The sequence below is a fragment of the Typopeltis vanoorti genome, chromosome 8 (assembly GCF_054136105.1).
Source record: "Typopeltis vanoorti isolate ZY-2024b chromosome 8, IOZ_Tvanoo_1.0, whole genome shotgun sequence".
Taxonomy (NCBI): Eukaryota; Metazoa; Arthropoda; class Arachnida; order Uropygi; family Thelyphonidae; genus Typopeltis; species Typopeltis vanoorti.
The window spans coordinates 2,207,520-2,234,012 of NC_143556.1; the positions used below are offsets into that span (position 1 = coordinate 2,207,520).

The window sequence follows — 26,493 nt, forward strand, 5'->3', positions numbered from 1 at the left end:
AAATACAACATTTTCTGTGTCATTTATGTATTGCATTTTTTGCCTGTAATTCTCAGTTTTTTTGTAACTTCAATTTTTATTATTGTGTCCTACCTTTAGTGGATACCTGATGAAGGCTGTAAAAGGCTGAAACTAGTTGTATAATTTTCATTAAAGCTTAATATTTTATCTCGGTTTAAAGTCATTAAATATTTATTTTTTAAAATGTACCATAACAACCGAGTAGAAGCTCAGGAATACATATCTATCTATCTATATATATATATTTATATATATAGTCATTGTTGTTATGGCAGTTTCACATATGGAATTCAGTTGAAGGGAGTTAGCATTTCAACTCAATTGTCAGCTTGCTTTTATCTTTCTGTCGTGCGATTTCCGAAAAATATATAAATACTGGGGTTAACCCACAACACACTTTGTCCAAGTATTACTTAGCACTTCTGAAGATATATTGAGCCTTGGTTGAAGGAGGAAAACCTTCAACAATAAAAATCAATAAACAACAAGCAATTGGTTGAAATGTGGTCATGTGGATAACACATGTTCACTTCAAATCTGACAAAACAGCAAGGGAAGGTGGAAGCAATAAAACCATATTGTTGTTCACTTCACCCCTTTTTTATTACTCGTCAATCTGCCACTAGAAATTAAAATAGTGGCTTAAGAAAAAAATTCTGCCACTATTTTTTTTTAAGTATCCAGTTTATTTCAATAATTTTTACTTACTTATTCAATTTTAATTTGTTTTGTTTGGATAATTAAAATATATAGATTTATTTGGTTAATTTAAGTCTGCCTGTGGACCACCTGTGGTCCTCGGACCATAGGTTGAGAAACACTGGTATATGGAGTAGTGGTATCCCAAAAGAGGAAGGTCATTATCGAAGTGCTAGACAGACCTATTTTGGGATTATTTTTGTTTAACATGTACATTGATATCATTGGGACCAGCTTAACTGGAAATGTGCAACTGTTTGCCAATGATGCAAAGTTGAGAAGGACTACGAGAAGTAGAGCAGACGTTGTGACCTTGCAGGAGAATCTGAATAGACTATGTGGTTGGGAAAATGAGTGGAGCTATCAATTTAATGTTGCAATTTAACAGAGAAATTTTGAAGGAGGTGATGATCATTGTGATGATGGTAATTTATGGTTTTAATGGTGCAAGGACGGCAAATGTCATACTACACAATATCAAAGGTTATAGCAGTATGCAAGATAAAACATTCGCAAACATCCATGTCTGCAGCAGGATTCGAACTCACAACCTGTTGGTTGGAGAGTGGGTATACTAACCACTCAGCAAAGACTAGTTTTGAAGGAGGTGGAGGAAATGGGAGATCTGAGAGTGATGGCAGACAGAGACTTGAAGTTTAGGGGTCACATTGCTAAAACTGTAAGAACGTCCCAAAGGATTATGGCAATAATAAGGAGGACATTGACATGCAAAAGCAAAGAGGTTATGGTTACCTTGTATAAGGCTTTATTAATGTGAGAAGATATTTCATAGAATAGAGATAGGCAAAGGTAGATTCCACTTCACCATATATTACCCTCTACTGTTGTTTTGTCATCCACCCCAAAAGCATGCTCCAGCTTCATATCCATTCCTATTTACTCCAACTTATGCAATAGTTTTATTAATTATTATTATTATTATTATTATTATTATTACAAATGACCCCAGGGAGTCCTTAGACTCATTGAGGGAGGCCCTAAACATCATGTCCACACAACTATTCGGCATTCTCACAGTATCGATCATACCTTGCCTTGAACTCATTTACTGTCATAGCACCCACAACAGACTCTGGCAGCTTATTCCACTCCTTTACCACTCTAAAAGTAAAGAACCCAGCTCTAACATCCTTGGTAACCACATTCTTGCCCAGCTTCCATAGATGTCCTGTGATATTCTGTCAAATGCCTTTGCAAAGTTCATCAGTATCGTGGTGTAGCCATTTTTCGCTTATATAATTCTTCTATCATTCTATTTTAAAATGTGAGTAAATTACTAAGGCAGGACATACCAATTACAAAGTCATGCTACCCACCATAAAGTATATTCTTATTCACCCTATGCTGAGGATGAATAAGATTTTATTCTATGCTGGATTTTACCTTTAGCCAACTTTTCTAATACTTTAATCAACATTTCTGAGATAGTAATTGTCCTGTCATTTTAGTAATCTACTTACTTATTACAATAAAGTGACTGCTTCCTTGGACAGAGAAAAAGGATACACAGTAACATACTTGGATTTCGCAAAAGCTTTTGATAGAGCACCTCATGATAGGTTGACAGTCAAACCACATGATAGAGAGTACCTCATGATAGGTAGAGCAGATGGGATTGGATATTAGATTGGTGCATTGGATTGGAGACTGGCTGTCTGATAGGTATCAACAAGTTGTGTATGGGGGAGCGATATCCAGGAAAAGGAAAGTCACTAGTGGAGTGCCTCAGGGGTCTGTTTTAGGTGCATTGCTGTTTAACTTGTATATTAATGATATAGGTGAAGATTTGGATGGAGACATTTAGTTGTTTGCAGATGATTCAAAGGTGGGACAAACCATGAAGTGTAGTGAAGATGTTGTAGCCTTACAGGAAGACTTGAATAGATTGAGTGATTGGGCACGGAAATGGGGATGTGAGTTCAATGTTGCAAAATGTAAGGTTTTAAAATTGGAAAACAAAGATGGGGTGCAGAATTTATGCTTGGTGAGAATATATTGTTGGAGGTAGAGGAAATAAGAGATCTGGGGGTGATAGTGGATAAGGATCTAAAATTTAGGGGACACATAGCCAAAATTGTGAAGACAACACAAAGGCTTCAGGGAATGATGCAGAAGACACTGACTTGTAGAAGTAGGGAGATTCTTGTTCTCATATAGTTTCTTAGCCGAATGAGAAACTCAAAGAGTTTCATGCCGAATATAGTAGAAACTATATAAAGTTTGGCGATTCCAAGCGTAAGCAAATACCTGGATACTGCAGCACTGATCCCAAAGGGTAGTGCAAGCTGGGGCAACTCGTGGTAGAAGTGGAGCAAGCTCCGATCACTATTCTTGATATTTGCCCATAATGTGAACTTAGCTCCTAGGAACTGTATTTTTGTTCACATTATGAGAGAAGGTCACTACCCAGACCGGTTTCGACCTTTATTGAGGTCTCATCAGTGAGTAGCCAGACCTAGTTAATATCAAGTTTGTAGCGAACAGAACTTGTACCCCTTCTACGAGTATTGCCGTGAGGTGCTCTAATAAATTATTAGATATGTGAAGAGCCAAAGGCTTCAATTCGGCGACATATAACTTAAGTTAAGGGATATTACATCCCATATAGTTTTTTGGCCGAATGAGAAACTCAAAGAGTTTCATGCCGAATATAGTAGAAACTATATAAAGTTCGGCGATTCCAAGCGTAAGCAAAATACAGTTCCTTGGAGCTAAGTTCACATTATGGGCAAATATCAAGAAATATCAAGATCGGAGCTTGCTCCACTTCTACCACGAGTTGCCCCAGCTTGCACTACCCTTTGGGATCAGTGCTGCAGTATCCAGGTATTTGCTTACGCTTGGAATCGCCGAACTTTATATAGTTTCTACTATATTCGGCATGAAACTCTTTGAGTTTCTCATTCGGCTAAGAAACTATATGGGATGTAATATCCCTTAACTTAAACAAGTTATATGTCGCCGAATTGAAGCCTTTGGCTCTTCACATATCTAATAATTTATTAGAGCACCTCACGGCAATACTCGTAGAAGGGGTACAAGTTCTGTTTGCTACAAACTTGATATTAACTAGGTCTGGCTACTCACTGATGAGACCTCAATAAAGGTCGAAACCGGTCTGGATAGTGACCTTCTCTCATAATGTGAACAAAAATACAGTTCCTAGGAGCTAAGTTCACATTATGGGCAAATATCAAGAATAGTTATCGGAGCTTGCTCCACTTCTACCACGAGTTGCCCCAGCTTGCACTACCCTTTGGGATCAGTGCTGCAGTATCCAGGTATTTGCTTACGCTTGGAATCGCCGAACTTTATATAGTTTCTACTATATTCGGCATGAAGCTCTTTGAGTTTCTCATTCGGCTAAGAAACTATATGGGATGTAATATCCCTTAACTTAAACAAGTTATATGTCGCCGAATTGAAGCCTTTGGCTCTTCACATATCTGATTCTTGTTCTGTAATATAAGGCTTTGATTAGGCCACACATTGACTATTGTGCCCAGATTTTGTCACCGGGTTTTCAGAAGGATGAAGAGATGTTGCAGAGGGTCCAGAGGCCACTGACTAAGTTAGTTTCTAACCTCTAGAATGTCGAGTATGAGGAAAGATTGAGAAGATGCAACTAGCAGAGTCTGGTGGACAGGAGGAAGAGGAGGAGGAGGAGATATGATAGAGACCTACAAGTTATTAAGGGGTTATTATAGGATCAATGCTGGAGAAGTTTTACAGAGAATAGTGGGAGATCAGGGGAGAACCAGAGGTCATCCCTGGAAATTGTATAAAGAGGGTATGAGTAGGGGAGTGAGAGGCAGGTTTTTTTCGTGCAGAGTTGTGAATGATTGGAATACCTTGCCTGAGAATGTGGTGTCTGCAAAGAGTTTGAATGTGTTTAAAACACGGTACGATGAGCTGTGTGTGTGTGTGATAAAAGGACCTCCCAGATGAGTCTTTGAATCCATGAGGTCTTGGGGTTTGTAATAATAATAATAATTTGCTAATTCTTTCTTAGAGTTACCTTTATGTAACAGAACTATCTTGCTTGCTTTCTTGCTTCCTTGGAACCTTGCCAGAGCTGAGACTTAACACTTTCGTCAGAGACACTGCCAGTTCTCCTGAACACTGTCATAACACGTGTTGACATGCTACCCATTTTTTTATACACAAAAAAGTAATCATTAAGGGAATGTTAAGTACATATTGAGAGGAGGGAAGTATCAACAAGTAAGAACTTGCTGATAGTTCAATTTTTTAGATTAGAATGACTCCTGTGGCAGCAGGTTATGGATGTAACACTGACCATAGCAATCAAGGATGTAAAAATAGTACCAACTTGTCCCAATTTAGAAGAAATATAATGATTACGTGAATGTGAATAGACAATGTATGAAAGAAAATAGGGTATATGCAGAACTACAAAGCAGAGGATTATTGCACACAGAAGACGGTTTATAAAGGAATTATAGAAATATTTATAGATGGCGATGGCAGATTATGCAAATAAAAAAAGGAGGTGAATAAGGTAGATGTGAAATAGATCCCACATTTCCATTTTCTCTTCCATGTTTTTCTTTTGAAACCTAATTAATGCTCTGAAAGGATGGTTAAGCCTATGAGTACAGTGTATTATGACTATCAGTAATGAGCACCCTTCTAGTCTGTTAGCCTGTTTTGCGGGATGACCTGCCACTTCTGTATGAGACTAGCACACTTGCATTCAGTTGACAGGATTTGGACTGTCTGAGCTACAGAGTCCTTGTGTAAAACACTTGAAGAACAGAATTAAGCAGCAGTATAGAGAGAGAGAGAATTTGAAGGACATGGTGAATGATAGTAGGAAAAGTATAAAGCAAAAAATTTAAAAAAGAGTCAAGTACAATAAGAAAAATGGAATATTAGAAGCAGCTATCTGAGCAGACAGACTATACTCAAAAACAAATGCTTGAGAATATGTGCAATGTGCTGGAAAAATGATCACGTTAAATTATTATTATTATTATTATTATTATTATTTTCCCAGCCTCCATGGAGTCACAAGACTCATTGTGGGGGGTCAACACTAGTGAACATAACACCTATCATACCACTACTTAAAGTCATCCACAGTCTGCAAGTTCACCACCCTCTCAGGCAATGCCTTCAATGCTCCTATCACTCTCCATGCAAAAAAAAATTACTTCTCACCCTTTCACTCACCACCTCCTTTTGCAAATTCCAGGGATGGCCTCTTGTTCCTTTCCTTTGTTCTACCATATGAAAAATCTCCTCTGTGTTAATATGATAATAACTCTTCAACAGCTTAAATGTCTCGATCATATCCCCCCCCCTTAGCCTTATATTAACCAAACTCTGCAGTCTGTATGCCCTGAGGCTATCCTCATAATTAATGTTGTACAGTCCTGACATCATTTTTGTTATCCGTCTCTGCACCTTCTCCAAGGTTACTTCATCCTCCTCCCTTCAAATCTCAATGCCAGATCTGAGCACAGAAATCCAGACTTAATCTGATCAAAGCTTTTTAAAATGGGACCAGCACACTTTTATCTCTCACGGTCAATGTTCTTCTCAACATTGCTGCAATTCTCTGAGATGTCTTCACAACCTTTGAAATATATCCTCAGAACTATAATTCTCAATTAACAATCACCACAAGATCCCTTGCTTCCTCCACATCTTCTAATCTAGCTCCACCAAGTGAGTATGAAGCATCTCATCTGTGAATCCCAGATTTTAAAACCAAACTTTACATTTAGTTGCATTAAACTGTTATCCCCATGCCTTTACCCACTATTCCATCTTATTCCAACCCTCTTGAAAAGCCAAACCTCCCAAGCCACACATCATCTGCAAACAACTGAACATGTTATTCATTTTCACAGTATTGATGACAACAAAGAATGATAAGAAAATGATATTTATTAGCTTATGTGCTGATATTTTGCTGGTATTATATCTAGCATCTTCAGAGCACAAAAACAGTTTGTGAAACAACAACAATTTGGTATAAAAGTGAGACTAGTTGAAAAAAAATTGTAACGGTCAATTAGGTGCCATCTATGTTGAAAAAGAGAGAAAACAAATATTAATTGGGTCTTAAAATGACTATTTCCCAGATTTCTGTTAAATTTATACAGACAATTTATACTTTTTGAGGTTTGGAGTATGTTTTAAAGCTTCTGTTGATTCTAAAAAACAATATCTCTGACTTATAATGACTTCTGTGTAGCATGTTTGTTTTCTTCCAATTGATCCTGTGTGACGTGGTATCCAAGGCATGGTCTGCTAGACCCGACTTGCCATAATGATAGTGCCAGATGTATTTTTTTATGTTCACTAAGGCAGATGTCAACAGTATGGACAGACAAGAAGAACTGTTGACATCCACCATCTTTCTCTCTCAACATTTTCTGCTTTCCATTGCCATTCACACACACACACACACACACACACACACACACACACACACACACACACACACACACACACACACACACACACACACACACACACACACACACACACACACACACACACACACACACACACACACACACACACACACACACACACACACACACACAGTTGTGGCCATCAGACAAACCATCTCTGTCTGCTAAACTATCCAAAGTAAAATCTACATGTAGGTGTTTAACATTCTCTCCATCAGCCAACATAACTGGCATCCACGAACTGAAAATCACCCATTTCCGAAGCACTATGGAGAAGGGGCACTGGTCATACTGAGTTATCCTAAAGTCAGTCCTGAGTTTTATATTCACTTCACAAGTACCTTCCTATTCAAGATGCTGATATTTTATGATTGTAAAATACAGGTTTCTGATCATTTCCTCTAGTGTTACACAGTGATCAGTAATCATTTCAGTAAAATTATGGAGACTACAACTATGTTAGGAATAATTACTTTAATTTTCTGATGTTTCACTCTTCATATTAAGGTCATCATCTGAAGTACACACACACACACACACACACACACACACACACACACACACACACACACACACACACACACACACACACACACACACACACACACACACACACACACACACATATACAAAGACAAGCTATATTATATTTCAAAAAATATGTCAAAGTGATAATGATTTGATCAACCATTATTCTGCTGCCCTGACCTTTAGTGGAAAAAAAAAACTGCATCAAAGCTATATTCTATTTATAACATCATCAGGGAACAAATTCATATAGATAGCTTTAATACAGCAAAAGGTAGTGGCCTAAACAATAATTTATCACGTGTGTTGTTATATTGGAATTAAGATCCTAGATTACTTACAGTCATAATTATAATTAACTCTTAGACCAAACGATTATATCTGTAGAATAAGTGCCATTCATATTCTTCAGATTTTTAGACCACCATTATTGTTAAGATTAGGGTGGTTGGTAAAGAATTCCACAGGCCTGCTTAAATTTATGTTCATACCTCGTTTTGGTATGATGTAAATAACAGATGAATTTCCAGTCACCTGTTATTCAAGTAATCTCGGATCTAGATTTACCATAGCAATTAAACGGTGATAATTATGGTAATTTAGTAACTATGGTAAAGATGGCTTTTCTGATCATTTTCTGAATACTCTACGTAGAATTGACTGGAAAGACATCTGTTGTTAAGATCTTGGAGAAATTAATGAGAGACCATATACAGCTTTGGGCAGATGATGGTAATGTTAATTATGAGAGTCAATATGGATTTGTTAAGGGGCACTCTTCCTTTAGTAATATGATTGCCTTTTATAATAAAGTGATGAGCAGTTGATGAGGAAAAGGCATATACTGAATTTTAAATGATTTTGCAAAGCCATTTGACACGGTGCCATATGATAAGCTGATATTTAAGTTACAGCACATGGGTTTAGAAGTTGGGTTATTCAACTGGATTCAAGATTGGCTGTCTGATAGGTGGTCGTGTATGGTGGACAATATCGATAAGGCAGAAGTTTACAAGTGGTCCCACAGGGCTCAGTACTGGGACCTGTATTGTTTAACTTTTATATCAATGACATTGTCAGTGGAATGTGGGGGGGGGCGGTATTCAGTTGTTTGCAGATACTGTGAAGCTGGGAAAGATTATTAGTAATAGTGCAGATGTGGTAGCCCTGCAAGAGGATTTGAATAAACTAGACAGATGGGCAATTGAATGAAGGTCTATTTAATGCAGGAAAATGTAGTCTTGTAGTTTGGGATACATCAATGGGAGGTTGCATACACGATTACAGTGGCTATACTGGAGAAAGTAGGGGAGACAAGAGATCTGGGGGTGATGAGACAAGAGATCTGGAATGAGAGAAAGGTATGGGAATACTAGAAGACGAGAGGATGGAAACAGTAGGAGAGACAGAATGAGAGAGGGATATGGAAGTGCTAGAAGTGGAGAAAATGGAAACAGTAGGAGAGAGGGGAATTAGAGAGATGTATGGGGAGCGCCAGAAGAGGAGAGAATGGAAACAGTAGGAGAGAGAGGTATGGGAATGCTAGAAGAGAGAATAGCAGTAGAGGAGAGGGACCTATGGGAATGAAAGAAGAGGAGAGAATGGTAACAATAGGAGAGAGGGAATGGTAAGAGGTATAATGTATGGCGACTCAATGATCTGTGGTGTTCAAGATAGGATGCGTGACGAGTGTTTGCCAGGAGGAACAATAGAAAGGGTGGCTATGGCAATTAAGAGAGGTGAAAGGGTGGATGAGATGATTGTGATGGTAGGAACGAATGACTTGAGTGGTAATGTAAGTCGGGCAGCAAGAGATATGAGATTTTTTCTTGAGGCTGTACAGAAGAAGACAGAGAGAGGAAAAATAGTGTGTGTTGCCTAGGTATGATAATGATGAGCTGAGCAGAAGAGGGGTGATATTGAATGGCATAATAGCGAGAATGTATGACAAGAGAGGATTGGTATATGTGGATGCTTGGAGTGCGTTTGAGAAAAGAGAGGAATTGTATGCGAGAGACCGTTTACATTTGAATGAGGAAGGACGTAGGCATCTGGAGAGATTGTTGCTCTGAACGAGTTCAGTGTGTCCCAGGGAGGATGATAGCAGGGGTGGCCTCTTGTGGGAATGGATACTTGGGAGAAGGGAGACGACATCAGGTAACACTGAGCCCAGTGGAGTCTAGAAGAGATAATGCTGGGTATAGAAACAATGGCATTCATATACTAATGCCAGGATTATCCGGAATAAGGAAGAGGAATTGGTGGCGCAGATAACATCAGCCTGGCCAAAAATTATTGCGATCACTGAGACGTGGTTGACAGAAGAGGATATAACAACAGGAATAGAAGTCGCTGGGTATAGCATTTTTCGTCAGAGGAGGGCAAAGCGTGGTGGTAGGGTACTGCTTATGATAAGTGACAACCTATGTCCTCTAAGAGTGGAGGCTTTGGAAGGAAGTGAGACAAATGATTTTGAGAGCGTATGGTGTGAGATAGAGGCAAGACAGGATATTTAGTGGGGTGTAGCTACAGCCCCAGGAGCACAGAGGATGGGGACCAGGAGATGTTTAGACAGTTAAGTTTGGCAAGTGCAAGAAGAATGATTGTTATGGGAGATTATAACTACAGCAGTATAAATTGGCAAGAGGAAGATGCATGTAGCAATAGGGGAATGGAATTTCCAGAATTCTTCAGGGACAAATGTCTTAGGCAACAAGTAACAGAGGGAACAAGAGGTACAAGAGTTTTGGATTTGGTTATAGCATCAGAAGAATTGATAATAACTCAGATAACATCTCTCCCACCAGTTGGAGAGAGTGACCATATCATTTTGACTTGGAAAATGAATAGACATGCAGGAGTATCAAAGAAACGGGAACTTATGTGGAATTATATAAAGCAGGTCATTATAATAGTCTTAGATATCAACTTCAGGAAGTTTCATGGAGGGAGGAATTGGAAGGCCGGGATATTATTAGTGCTTGGGAAATTGTGAAAGAATATTTGTTAGCAGCAATGGTAAGTTGTATACCACAAGTGAAGAAGAGCACACAATTTGGAGTAAAGTGGATGACAAACAATATTAAACAGGAATTGCATGCGAAAAAGAAGCTATGGAAGAGATATAAGGAGACAGGTGAAGAGAAGATGCATGAAGAATATAAGACACAGGCCAGAAGAGTAACTGGTGTGGTAAAGAAAGCGAAACTGGAATATGAGAGGAGATTGGCCCTAAGATCCAAAGAAAATCCTAGGGAATTTTTTAGCTATGTGGCCAGTAGGAGGAGAAATGACTGTTGAAGAATGATATTGTGGGATAAAAATGGGAATAGAGTGACTGATGCAGAGGACATAGTGGAATTGTTCAATGAACATTTTATTGGAGTATTTCATCCTAGAGGAGTCAGTTTTAATGCTAGAGGGATAGGGCTGGTTCGAGGTTTAGAGGTACAGGAGGAGAGTGTGTTTCAGATACTGAGTACTCTGGATATCAGTAAAGCTGTGGGACTGGATGCCATTTCACCACGAGTTATGAGAGAATGTGCTAGGGACCTGACAGTGCCTTTAACCTGGCTTTTCAATGAAAGTCTAGCTTTGGCAAAGGTGCCCAGGGAATGGAAGGAAGGTAAGATAGTGCCATTGCATAAAGGTGGTAACAGACCGGATGTGTCTAATTATAGGCCAGTCTGTGTGTCATAAGTAGTTGTTAAGATCTTGGAGAAAGTAGTGAGGGACCGTATACAGCATTGGGCAGATGGGGGTGATGTTATCTGTGAGAGTCAACATGGATTTGTGAAAGGGCGCTCTAGTTTTAGCAATATACTAGCCTTTTATAATAAAGTTACAAGAACATTAGATGAGGGAAAGGCATATACTTCAATTTTCTTAGACTTAGCGAAGGCATTTGACAGGGTTCCACATGACAAGCTGATATTTAAGTTGCAGCACATGGGTCTGGATGTCAGATTGGTCAACTGGATTCAGGATTGGATGTCTGATAGGTATCAGAGACTTGTGTATGGTGGAGCAGTTTGAAGGAGGCAGAGGGTTACAAGTGGGGTCCCACAGGGCTCAGTACTAGGACCTATATTGTTTAACCTTTATATCAATGACATTGCCAGTGGATTGCAGCGGGATATTCAGTTGTTTTCGGATGATGCGAAGATGGGAAGGATTATTAGTAAAATGCAGATGTGGTAGCCCTGCAAGAGAATTTAAATAAGGTAGATAGATGGGCAAATGAATGGGGGTCTCCGTTTAATGCAGCAAAATGTAGGGTCTTGAAGTTTGGAAAACATCGATGGGATGCTGCATACTCTATGGGAGGAGTTATACTGGAGGAAGTAGGGGAGACAAGAGATCTGGGGTTGATGATTGATAGAAACCTGAAGTTTAGGGGACATATTGCAAAGGTGGTGAAGGTAACACAGAGGATTGCTGCAATTATGAGAAAGACACTGACCTGCAGAGATAAGAGGGTTATCATTCCATTGTATAAGTCTCTGATCAGACCACACTTGGACTATTGTTCTCAGATTTGGTCCCCAGGATTTGAAGGGGATAAATTAACTGTGGAAAGGATACAAAGACGGATGACAAAGATGGTTTCAGGACTGTACAAGGATAGGCTGAGGGAAAGACTTTTAAACTGTTGTGGGGTGGTTACAGGGTTGACACTGGGGAGTTCTTTTGCTTGGTTGAACAGTGGGAAGGAGTGATGACAAGAGGCCTTCCCTGGAAGTTACGAAAGGAAACTGTGAGCAAGAGGGTAAGGAGTGGTTTCTTTGTGTGGAGGGTGGTTGAACCGTGGAATGCATTGCCTGATGGAGTGGTGGGAGCGAGGACGGTCAATGAGTTTAAGGAGTGGTATGATAGACTTTGTGTTTCTTATGGGGAGGAACCTCCCCTCGATGAGTCTTGACAGACTTTATGTTCTTAGGAAGGACCTCCCACGATGAGTCTTTTCACTCCATGGAGGCCTGAATAATAAAAATAATAATAATAATAATGATTGATAGATACCTGTTATCTGCCCCTGTATCCTTTCCACTGTGGAAAGGATACAGAGGCAGATAACAAAGATGGTTTGAGGACTGTACAATGTTAGTTATGAGGATCGGCTGAGGGAATATGGACTTCAGAGTTTGGTGAATAGAAGAAGAAGAGGTGATGTGATTGAGACTTTTAAACTGTTGAGAGGTAGTTACAGGGTTTAATTGGAGAGTTTTTTCACTTGGTGGAATGGCAGGAAGTAGCGATGGCAAGGGGCCATCCCTGGAAATTACGAAAAGAAGCTGTGAGCAAGAGGGTGAGGAGTGATTTCTTCGCATGGAGGGTAGTTGAACCGTAGAATGCACTGCCTGATAGAATGGTGAAAGCACGGACGGTTAATGAGCTCAAAATGTGGTATGATAGATTGTGTTTCTTAGGAAGGACCTCCCACAATGAGTCTCTTGACTCCATGGAGACCTCAATAATAATAATAATAATAATAATAATAATAATAATAATAATAATAATAAAAACATTATATGTTTGAAGCTCACATTCAAAGTATGAATGTGAACTTCACAGCATGTATATAGAAGCTAATGACTTTACATTAATTGCCTTAGTGTCCCATAATGTAAAGCAGACATACTTTTTGGTGTGCATAATAGTGTGCATAATGGTGTGCATAATGCTAAGCATTATGGGAATGGCCACTACCCAGACTATTTTGTCCTTCATTGAGGTCTCATCAGTGGAAGACAGACTCAGCAGACCCCAGACCCTTCCTGTAATGCTTAGCATTATAGTATAATATAGGAATATAAGTTATACTGTAATACTGTAATATAAGTTAGCATTATATGTAACATGGTATCCTGTAATGCAAAGCATTACAGGATAACATGGCAATTAATGTGAAGTCATTACTCTCTACATAGAAGTAGCCTAGTCATGAAGATACTTTGTTTACTTTGTTGAATTGGATTTAAACAGTATTGATACGAACACAGATTGATAAGAAAATAACTATTTATTAACTTAAGAGCTGTGTTCGCATCAATACTGTTTAAATCCAATTAAACATGTGTGACGAACACATAAGCCTATACACACGTTTGTTTACTTTATCGATGTGAAAGCAACAAAGTTTGCTTACACTTTGATTTCTGGGCAAGTTTATTGTAAGAGATAAAAATAGTTCTGTTAAATGACAGTTCATTATTTAAAGAAGAATCAATAGAATATAGCTTATGAATAGTGAACTAGTTTTATTCATACTATATTTCAGATTAATATACAGGGTGATTCAAAAAGATGAACTCAATTTTGTACAGTTATATTTCCTGAACTATACATTGTATGTGAATGATCTACATAACAATTGCAAGAGGAAGTCCTAAAGTTTGAAATACTACTGCTAGAGCACCTGCCTAGTGCACAGCCGTGCAGCAATGTCAGTTGTGAGCAAAATGGCTACTATGCAGCACAAAATGTTTTTGCATTCGTGAGCTCACTAAAACCGAGTCAGTGACTGCGGGTGCAGCATGTGTTTCATCATTGTTTCAACATTAATCCTCCAACGAGGAAGAGCATTTGTCATTGGAATTATTAATTTGAGCAAACAGGTTGTCTGTGTAAGGGTAAAAGCTCAGGCATACCGCAAGCTTTTTATCTATTCTTCTTTTTTCGGGTATGGGATGAATTCAGCTACTGTCTTGATGTTATCCATGTGGCTGGAGGGGGGGGGGGTACATGAACATCTATAAACTTTATTGTGAGTATAATTAAATATACTTTACATCATATTTGTTATTAGTTCTATGTTAGCTTACAAAATTGAGTCCATCTTTTTGAATCACCCTGTATTTACTATTATGAGTTGGTTTCCTGTATACTGAGAACTGTAGACTGCAATTAAGATTACACAGAATAAGAATGTCCAGAAAGAGGAAACAATTCATATCTTCTACTTCAAGTATAAATTTAATTCTTGAGTTTACTGAATTAATTTTCACAAGAAATTTATGAAGTTCAGACATAGAATAGTTCATACAGCAAAAACATTATCAACATATCTGTACCAAACAGATGGCTTAGGATTAGGAGAAAAAACATTTAGAATACATTGTTCAAAACATCCCATAAAATAATTTGATAGAGTAGAGGAAATAGGAGACCCCATTTCAGTTCCTTTTATGCTTATATAGTTTGCTTTGACAACAAAAGTAAGCTGAATTTATGACAAATTCAAATAATTTCACACTATCCAGAAAAAAATAATTGCATAGTTTCGACTGATCAGGATGACGGATGTTTGTGAAGAGTGAAACCACAACAAAAATGATTAAAAGATCTGTGGGCTGTAAAGATAATTCTGATATTTTATTCTTAAAATCTGAAATTAAATGAAAGAGGAAGAATTTCCTGTAAATAAAGAGAGAAGGTTTGACAGATATTTTGAGCATTCATAGGTCAGACAACTTATAAAATTTATAATAGGTCTTAACAGAAAATTTTCTTTGTGTATCTTGGGCAGACCATAACATCAGGGAGGTCTAGCATGATGAACTGTTAACTTTCTGATGGTTTCTTCATTCCAAGAATGAACTTCATCTAGAAGATTATTAAGTTTGTTGATTTGTGAACGAGCAGGATCTCTGGAAATTCATCTATAAGTGGTATGTCATGAAGGAGAAGCTTTCTAAAGTAGTTATTTTTATCATGAACCACAAATGCATACCATTTGTCAGCTTTGTATCTTCACTGCACCTCGTCTGCTACTCGGTCTGGTTGGCTGAGTGGTTAGCATATCTGCTCTCCAGCCAAAAGGCTGTGGGTTCGAATCCCACTGTGGGCATGGATGTTTATGATTGTCTGTGAAAATACTAGTGGTGGCACTGGGCAGTAGATGGTGTAGATGATGTAGTTGGTGGATTGAGTGGTGGAGACGGAGAGTTGTAGAGTAGGTGCCTTTCCTCAATGAGTCTTTGGATTCCCATAATAATAATAATTACATTCTTATTACATTTAAGAGATAATAAAGCTAGAATATTATTTTTTGATTAATTGCTGTGAGGAGATACTGATGTAAACAGAATATGTACAGCTTTATTTTACCGCAAGTTGATTCCAACTTGCTGTAAAATCAAGGAGATTTTTCATTTTCCTTAATCACATCACATCTTTGAACCTTGGAGTCCTAGTGGCTCATTGCATGAGGCCTACACTAAACATTATTCATTCAATGCCATCTTAAGCTCATTTACTGGCAAAGTGCTGAGGAGTGACTATGATAATTCACCTCACCTCACCTCATGTCACATCACGTCTCCTCACTTCACTTCAATTTACTTCACTCATTTGTTGCAATCAAGCACAAAAACTCAAGCCCTCGCGCCCATGCTAACCACACTTTAACATAAGTTTGGGTAACTGTAGAAGACTCCTGTAGTCCAAGTATTGAAGTATTTGTGATAATCGAAGGAAACATAGAATGGATGCCCAAATTGATGGCGTCTCTGCTGTTTAACCAACAAGCTACCTGTTCGATGTTATAATTATTATTATTATTATTATTCAGGCCTCCAAGGAGTCAAAAGACTCATCGAGGGAGGTCCTTCCTAAGACATAAAGTCTGTCAAGACTCATCGAGGGGAGGCCCCCCCCCCTGAGAAACACAAAGCCTATCATACCACTCTTTAAACTCACTGACCGTTCTCGCTCCCACCCCTCCATCAGGCAATGCATTCCACGACTCAACCACCCTCCACACAAAGAAACCACTCCTTACCCTCTTGCTCACAGTTTCCTTTCGTAACTTCCAGGGATGGCCTCTTGTCATCACTCCTTCCCACTGTTCAACCAAGTGAAAGAACTCCCCAGTGTCAACCCTGTAACCACCTCTCAACAGTTTAAAAGTCTCAATCATATCACCTCTCCTTCTTCTATCCACCAAACTCTGCAGTCCACATTCTCTCAGCCGATCCTCATAACTATCCTTGTACAGTCCTGAAACCATCTTTGTCATCCGTCTTTGTATCCTTTCCACAGTTAATTTATCCCCTTCAAATCCTGGGGACCAAATCTGAGAACAATAGTCCAAGTGTGGTCTGATCAGAGACTTATACAACGGAATGTAACCGTCTTATCTCTGCAGGTCAGTGTCCTTCTCATAATAGCAATCCTCTGTGTTACCTTCACCACCTTTGCAATATGTCCCCTAAACTTCAGGTTTCTATCAATCATCAACCCCAGATCTCTTGTCTCCCCTACTTCCTCCAGTATAACTCCTCCCATAGAGTATGCAGCATCCCATCGATGTTTCCCAAACCCCAAGACCCTACATAAGATCATGAAAGTTTGTGGCAACAGCAATGAAAGGAGTAATCACCAACCAAGTGATGAAATTAATCACCTTGTGTGAGATTGCTGCTTTGCTTATTGGTTGCTTGCAAAAAATTCCATGTTCATCTCTAAAGCATGTTGTAGGATTAATACACCTATAGTATGCAAAATATGTTTCTAGTGTCTCATGACTAAGGTTTTCTTAAAAAAATATTGAACTAATGAGTGGATATAATGGGCTAATTGAGCTAATGAGTGAAAAAATATCAGATCCATGAAACAAATAATGCTTTCACATTTTTAGCATAAAAAAATAAAAAAAAATTACAAATATCTGCTTTCGCTAAGTACTTACCCTTTCTCCTAGTAACTTCATGTAGGCTTCAGTAGCCTTTGTGGCCAAAGAATTACCTCGGAATGTCAAATGAGAATCATCTGTAAGAAATCATGTCAATAACACAATGCACAAATTTGATTTTATAAATATAATTTGTACTTAATCTTTTCTTCTAATATCATACATGGAGAAGAGCATGCATTATATCAAAACAAACTTAGTCATGCTACCCACCTTTCCTTCTTTTCTTTTCTTTTATTAAGTGTCTTGAGAAGTAGTGGTGTATAAAGTAGTGGTGTGAGAGTGATGTGAGAAGTAGTGGTGTACCGTTTGTGAAATGTATGCTTTGAGGAGAGCGGTTGGAGTCTGGTTAGACAATGATAGTGGAGTGAATGTGTGCAGAAAGTGTAAGGAATGTGAGGATCTAAAGTGTGTTTCAGGTCATGATAGTGATATTGTTGTTGAATATCAGAATGTAGAAAATAGTGATACGAGAGGCATGAATAGTGATATTTGCGAGGTAGTACTAGATAGCTCTGAGAGTGGCGTTGAAAGTGAGAATGAAGGTAAAAATACAGAACGAATGAATGAATTAACAGATAATAAAAATGATGAGACAGATGCAATGAGTGAGATCGCACGGTTGCATGGAGTGATACATAGAGCGAATCGGCAGCTGGAGCACTGGCAAAAATGTTTACCAAGTATAAAAAAAAAAAAAAAAAAAATTTAGCCTATTTTTTCTATTGTGGGAGGTTTTGGGTCTACTGCTCCCATGGTGACCCAGTCCATATTGGGAGAGGACATAACAAACATCCATGCCTACGTGGGATTTGAACCCACAGCCTGTTGGCTGGGAAGTGGATATGCTAACCACTTGGCCAGCCAGGCCACCAACTGATAAATGGTAAAAGTATGATAAGAAAAATAAGAGTATGATTGTGAGTGTAAACAAAATGAAAGAGTGGGTGTTGTACGGAGATTCTTTAGTAAGAGGTGTGAGAGATGAGAGTTTGACAAAATCGTATCAACCTGATGCGAACATTAAGGATGTAAGCAAGTCTATTAGAGCGCAAAAGCAGAGGGTGAAAGAATTGATGGTAGTAGCAGAAACGAATGATTTGAAAGGAGACAAAATGGCTATGAGAGAAGATTTGAAGGAATTACTTGAGGTAGTAAAAGAGAAGAGTGAGAGAGTTAGGATGGTGAGTCTGTTGCCACAGTATGACAGTGAAGAGTATAGAAGGAGGGCCATAATTGCTAATGATGTTATGCGCGGATTATGCAGGAGGAGTGGTGTGGAATTCGTGGATGTGTGGAGTGAGTTCAATGGGTGAAAGGATTTATATAAGATGGATGGTTTGCATTTGAATGGATTTGGTGTATGCAGACTTGAAAAGGTGTTGTTGAATAAAGTGGAAGTGGATGTACAGAATCAGCAAAACTAGAGTTATTAAGGGGGGGGGGGGGAGTAGATATGCAGACTTTAGGGAGACAGTTGAGTGTATGAATGTGTGCAATATGCCAAAGCTAGTATGAAGGACAACAAATCAGAATAGGATAGTTAGTATAAGGCATCAAAATAGGGATCGGACTAACGGGCTTCTGCAATTCATGTATACTAATGCCAGAAGTATTACATTTTTGAAAATTATGGAGACAACTACCGTGTTTGAATAAAAACTTTAGTTTAATATAACTAAAATCTACATTCGACATTTCGACCTTTATGTCAAGGTCATCTTCTGGAGCATAAAACTATACACAGGAAACAAGCTACACTACAATCAAACTGGTTTGTTAAAGATACTGACCAACCGCTACAACAATTGTTGGCCTGACCTCTGGTGAAATAAAAAATAAATAAATAAAATAAAAAATTATACATCAACGCTAGAGTCCTATTATTAGTATTATCTGTTGGTTGTAGAAATACATTGGGCGCAACACCAAGTATCTATCTATATAACTATATTAGCATCATGATTATACTTGTACATTCCAGCCAGTTGGTGTGGAATGGTTTCTAATACTAGCTGAAGATTGGCTAGAGTCCTGACTTATGCTGGATCTTATATATTAGGTAGGCTGAATGTGTGCCATCCAAATTCTTGGAATTTTCATGCCATCTTTGTTGTTGATATTTGGGTGGTTTATCAAGATTTCGCAGGCTTCCTTAAATTTCCTTTCATACCAGGTTTTTGTGTGGTGTAAAGAGCGGGTGTTTGTGTTTAGCGTTTAGCAGCCTCACGGGCGACAAACGCTCAACACATTCCTTAGCCACCTGAACAAACAACACGAACGCACACAATTTACCATCGAAATCGAAAATCAAAATTCACTCCCGTTTCTAGACACACTAGTCACGTGTCTTCCTTCAGGCAGTCTATCCTTCACGGTCTACCGAAAATCAACACACACTGGCCAATACATACATGCTAATTCATACCACCACCCATCACAAAAATATGGAGTCATTAACACCCTTAAAAACAGAGCTACAACAATCTGCTCTAACCAGCAAGCCCTGAAACAAGAACTAAAAATCATCAGTGACACATTCATAATAATGGCAATAACAAAAATGCTATTAATAAAATACTCCATAAAACAACAACAAAAACGAATCTAGATTACAGTAAAACCATAGCCATCCCATACATTAAAGGATTATCAGAAAAAATCAACAGAATCCTACAACATTATAACCTCAATGCCACCTTTAAACCAGCCACTAAACTTAAAACCATATTCAATTCCTCTAAGGATCCTCTCCTCCCATTAGCACAACCTGGAGTCTATTGCATCCACTGCACCTGTAACTTACTGTACATTGGTGAAACAGGACGGACAATCCCTATATGCAAGAAAGAACACATTAGACACATCAAATATAACCATTATGGTGAAGCAGGCCTCTCAGACCACGCGCTCAACACCTTACACCAAATCAACTGGAAAAACACCTGCTCTTTACACCACACAAAAACCTGGTATGAAAGGAAATTTAAGGAAGCCTGCGAAATCTTGATAAAATCCAAATATCAACAACAAAGATGGCATGAAAATTCCAAGGATTTGGATGGCACACATTCAGCCTACCTAATATATAAGATCCAGCATAAGTCAGGACTCTAGCCAATCTTCAGCTAGTATTAGAAACCATTCCATACCAACTGGCTGGAATGTACAAGTATAATCATGATGTTAGTATAGTTATATAAATAGATACTTGGTGTTGCGCCCAATGTATTTCTACAACCAACAGATAACACTAATAATAGGACTCTAGCGTTTATGTATAATTTTTTATTTTATTTATTTATTTTAATTTCACTAGAGATCATGCCAACAATTGTTGTAGTGGTTGGTCAGTATCTTTAACAAACCAGTTTGATTGTAGTGTAGCTTGTTTCCTGTGTATAGTTTTATGCTCCAGAAGATGACCTTGACATAAAGGTCGAAACGTCGAATGTAGATTTTAGTTATATTAAACTAAAGTTTTTATTCAAACACGGTAGTTGTCTCCATAATTTTCAAAAATGCATTCAGATCACTGTGTAAGCTTAAAAGAAAGGATCCAGAAGTATTAAGAACAAGAAGGAAGAATTTTTGGCCTTAGTTGGCACTTCCAGGCCACAGGTTATTGGCATTAGTGAAACATGGCTGACTGTAGATTATATAGCTAGTGGGATTGAATGTGATGGGTATAGTGTGTTCAGGAGTGACAGGGAGAATAAAATGTGGGGAGGAGTGTTATTGATGATAGCTGATGAACTGCAGCCACGGAGAATAGAAGTTGAACTGCAGGATAGAGAAAAGAACACATTTGAGGCTATTTGGTGTGAGATTGAGGATAGCAGAACAAAATATACAATTGGGTGCTGCTGTAGACCACGTGATGGAATAGATGGTGGAAATAGTATGCATAATCAAATAGAAGAAATGAGTGGAAGGAGGGTGATTATTATGGGAGATTTCAACTATGGTAACATTGATTGGAAGGAGGAAAGGACACATGGGAGGAAGGAATTGGATTTTATGCGATTATTAAGGGATAACTATCTGCGACAGCACGTAATGGAAAATACCAGGGGTAAGAGAGTGCTTGACCTAATAATTGCATCTGAGAATTTGGCTGTAACGAATATGACCACGTTGCCACCAATTGGTGAGAGTGATCATAGGGTCTTGACTTGAGAGGTGGCTAAAGGTGTGGAATTTACAATTAAGACAGGGTGCATGTGGAATTATCGGGCTGGTAAGTATGACAAGCTTAGGAGTTTGATTGGTTCAGTGCCATGGCATGTAAAACTGCAAGGGCTGGAGGCTGATAGTGCATGGGTAGGGGTAAAGGAGTGTTTGAAGGAGGTAATGGGTGACTGTATACCTAGAGTCCGGATAGTTGATCAAGTAGGGGTTAAATGGATGAATAACAGCATTAAGCTTGAGCTGCAAAAAAAGAAACAACTGTGGAGGGAATTTAAGGAGAAAGGTGACCGGCAGGCACATGAACGGTATAAAGCACAGGCTAGAAGGGTAATGAGTGTGGTAAGAAAAGCAAAAGCGGATTATGAAAGAATATTAGCCATGAAGGCTAAAGAGAATCCCAAACAGTTTTTTTTTGATATATTGCAAGTAAAAGAAAAAATATATATGGCAGAATGATTTTAAAGAATGCTGATGGTAGGGAGGTAACCGAATCAGTTGATATAGTGGAATTACTGAGCGAGCACTTTGCAAGAGTATATCATAAAGGTGGTGACATTGCAGGAATGAAAGAACCAACAGCATATATGGGAATTGTGGTGAATGAAGTGATAGTGAATAGTCCATTACAAAACCTCAATGTCAATACATCTGTGGGATTGGATGGTTTACTAGCTCATGTCATACGTGAAGCGGCTAAACAATTGTCAGTGCCCTTGCCCATTTTGTTTAATTTGAGTCTCGGGTCTGAGTCAGTCCCAAAGGTGTGGAAAGAGGGGAAAATAGTTCCACTGCATAGGAGGTTCCAAGACTGCTGTTGTAAATTACTGACCGATCAGCATATCAGGAATGGTTGTCAAGGTCTTGGAGAAAATAGTCAAGAGGAAAATACAGGATTGGATAGATGAAAATGGGATACTGTATGGGGGACAGCATGGTTTTGTGAAGAGTAGATCATGCCTCAATAACTTGCTCACATTTTATAACACAGTGATGGCTGAACTGGATAAGGGTAATGGATTTACAGTGATTCTACTGGATCTTGTTAGGATTTTGACAGAATACCTATATGGAATTCTAATCAGCAAACTGCAGTATACGGGGATGGATATAGGGTTGGTAAGATGGATAGGAGGGTGGTTGATGGAGAGATATCAGAGAGTGGTTTATTCAGGAGTAGAGTCCAAAAGATGGCCTGTGACTAGTGGTGTGCCGCAGGGTTCTGTTCTTGGACCACTACTGTTCAATTTGTTCATTAATGATATAGGAAAGGATCTGAGAGGAACTGTTCATTTGTTTGCTGATGATGCAAAGTTGGGTAGAGCAATAGTGAGTGCACAGGATGTCAATATTTTGCAGGATGATTTGGATAGATTGGAGGTCTGGGCTAAGGAGAATGGATGTTAGTTAAATGTGTGGCAAAATGTAAGGTTATGCATTTTGGGGTGAAAAGATTAGCAGCAGTATATCACATTGGTGGAACTTTACTCCAGGAGATTGACAAGGCCAGGGATTTGGGAGTGTTGGTGGATAGGGAATTGAAGTTTAGAGGTCACATCGCAAAAGTGGTTAAATCAGCTTATCAAATTACTTGGTTGCTGAAAAATTTTTCAGTATTGTTCCTCTGTATCGAGCTTTAATAAGACCCATCTATTTCAGTATGGAATGAACCTTATGAGAACAGGTTGAAGATTTGTTGGTTGCAGAAATTGGTTGATAGGCAGAAAAGGGGTGATATGATTGAGGCATTCAAATTACTGAAGGGTTTCTATAAGATTAATTCAGAAGATATTTTTGAGAATAGGAGTGGTGGTGGGAGGACTAGGGGCCATACATGGAAGCTCGGCAAGAGTGTGGTTAGCAAGGGTGTTAGAGCTAGGTTTTTTACTTGGAGAGTGGTGAATGAGTGGAATAAGATGCCAGAGTCTGTTGTGGGTGCTATGACAGTGAATGAGTTCAAGGCAAAGTAAAGTATGATAGATACTGTGTGGATGTTGAATAGTTGTTCTTGATATGATGTTGGGGCCTCCCTCAGTGAGTCTATGGACTCCTTGGAGTCGCACGTAATAATAATAATAATAATAATAATAAAGAGGGTTCCCATTTGAGATAAATTTTTTGAAATAATAGCATATAAGTGTGTGTTCATGAGTAAGGTTGCTACAAAAAGTTGTGCACTTGCAGTGTTATTGGTGTGTGCGATTTTTTGTATAGGTTTATTTATGAATTCTTTGAAATTAGAGCTTAGTATACTAACTGGCAAAGGCAAGATGCCGGCAGCTTTGTCCATGCAGGAATTCAATTTTCATTTCAGTTGTTTCATGAAATGTGAGGTGTGCTATATGTACATGTTTGATTATATAGATAAACTGTGGATATTTAAGACAGATGGAAGGAGGGTGTGTGCAAAGTGTGAGCTGAATGAGGACTTGATGGATGCTAATATGTTGATGACTGAAGGTGTCAGTAGCGAGAGTGCTGCGAGAAGATGAGCCCTCATCTGATAGAAATGGACGGTGTAAAAGAGCAGAGAAGAAGTGTTAAAAAGTTTTGAAAAAGAGAAATTGCTATCTTAAGAAAGATGAAAGTGATGTGAATGTGGCAGAAGTTGAAAAACAAGGTGCAGTGGGAGATAAGGTGGTGAGCAGCGTTGACTGTGAACAAGCGTGTATGATGCAAGGTTCAAAAATTCGAAAGAATGAATGACAGCAAAAGCGTGATGCAAGATTCGAAATTTGAGTTGGGTAAGATGAGGCAAGAGATGAAATGGATGCAGAATGAACTTAAGAGAATTTGAGATATATATGGAAGAGTGAAAATGATGAAAACAAATAATGTTAGCACAAATGAGATAACAAAAGACTTGTCAGTGGAGTTGTATGGTGATTCAATTATTAAAGGTGTGCTGGATGAGAGGATGCATAAAGTATGTTTTACTAGAGGTAGAATGAGTAGAGTGATTGAGGCATTAGATATGAGATGCAAGCGAGCAAAAGAGTTGGCAGTTGTAATAGGTACAAATGACTTGACTTGACTGCAAATAAAGATTGGATATCAGGAGGTTGTTGAGATGGATAAAAGAGAATAGTGTGATAGGAAAGGTAGAAAGAGTGTTGCCCAGATGTGACAATGGTGAGATGAGGCAGAGAGCAAGGATTATTATTATTATAATACGAAAGGAAACTGTGAGCAAGAGGGTGAGGAGTGGTTTCTTTGTATGGAGGGTGGTTGAGCCATGGAATGCATTGCCTGATAGAGTGGTGAGGGCGAGAACGGTCAATGAGTTTAAGGAGTGGTATGATAGACTCTGTGTTTCTTAGGGGGAACCTCCCCTCAATGAGTCTTGACAGACTTTATGTTCTTAGGAAGGACCTCCCACGATGAGTCTTTTGATTCCATGGAGGCCTGAATAATAATAATAATAATAATAATAATAATAATAATTATTATTATTATTATTATTATTATTATTATTATCAGTGCCTTTTTTCTGGTGGTACACAACGATATGCAGTACCAGCACCTTTTTTCTTAAGTTTTTAAACATTTGCGATTTATTGACAGCAAAATGTATTATAAATATTCTCATAGATAGTACTGTGTTCGCGAATTGAATTTTCAGTTTTGATTACTCATAAGTTGGTACCTTGCTTTCCTATTTCGTAGGTTGGTAGGCAACCGGAAACAGGAAGTTGTGTTCCTTCTGATTGCTTCCAATCAGAAGATTGTGATAGATTCCAATATGATAGATTATGTGGATAGATTGGATCTCCCACTCATCGTGGGAGATCCAATCTATCCACACAATCTATCATACCTCTCCTAGAACCCATCAACAGAAAAAGCACTCACAATTGACTCTGGCAACTCATTCAATTCATTCACCACTCTCAAAACAAAAAATCTAGTCCTCACAACCCTACTGACCACACCTTTATTCAACTTCCAGGGAAGATCCCTTGTTCTGGTCCCTCTAGCCAAATGCTGAAACATTTTCCCTGCATCTATCTTAAATGTTTCTATCATATCTCCTCTTTTTTCTCCTATCAACCAACTTTTGCATTCCACACACCTTCAATCTATCCTTATTGAGGAACATTCCACACACCTTCAATCTATCCTCATAGGGCACATTCCACAGGCCATTCACCATCTTGATCACTCGTCTCTGAATCCTCTCCACCACTTCCACGTCCCCAAGAAACCCAGGTTACCGGACTTGAGCACAGTAATCCAGATGTAGACATATCAAGGCCTTATAAAGAAGAATTACAACTTCCTTATTTCTACTTGTTAATGTGTTCTTCACTAGCTAAGTGATCTTACGGGCTATCTTAGCAACCTTAACAATATGTCCTCTAAACTTTAACTCTCTGTCTGTCACCACCCCTAAATCTCTAGCTTCATCTATTTCCTGGAGTACAGTGCCATCGATGTGATAAATGGCTTGTAATCTATTTATCACAAAGTGCATAACATTACATTTCTCGACATTAAACTGACACCCATTAACTTTTGCCCATGCTGACAGCCTACTTAAATCATCCTGCAAGCTCTCCACATTGGCTTCATTAACTATTACTCTACCTAATTTCGAATCATCAGCAAAACAAATGAATATTTCCTTTCATGTTATTTCCTATATCATTTATGTATAAATTAAACAGCAATGGTCCCAGCACTGAACCTTGCAGCACACCACTAATCACCTGATTTTGCTTTGATTCTGCCACTCCATATTACCATTTTTTGATATCTGTCCAGCAGACTCCATTTTACCATTTTTTGACCTCTAATTCACTTAACAGGTGTCATATACATTCCCATTTGTTCTAATTTGCGTAACAGTGTTTCATGTGGCATTCTGTCAGATGCCTTTGCAAAATCCAGCAA

General features: G+C 38.5%; 1 protein-coding gene across 4 annotated transcripts in view; it reads right to left on the bottom strand.

The window, feature by feature from the left end:
- The window catches only part of LOC150103677 (ras GTPase-activating protein raskol-like), a 770,313-nt gene that overhangs the window by 402,280 nt on the left and 341,540 nt on the right, over positions 1 to 26,493 (bottom strand). For all 4 annotated transcript variants that reach the window (XM_090396487.1, XM_090396486.1, XM_090396489.1 and 1 more), the window contains one exon: positions 17,410 to 17,489. In XM_090396487.1, coding sequence (XP_090252613.1) covers positions 17,410 to 17,489 — 80 coding nt within the window. The remainder of the gene's footprint in view (positions 1 to 17,409; positions 17,490 to 26,493) is intronic.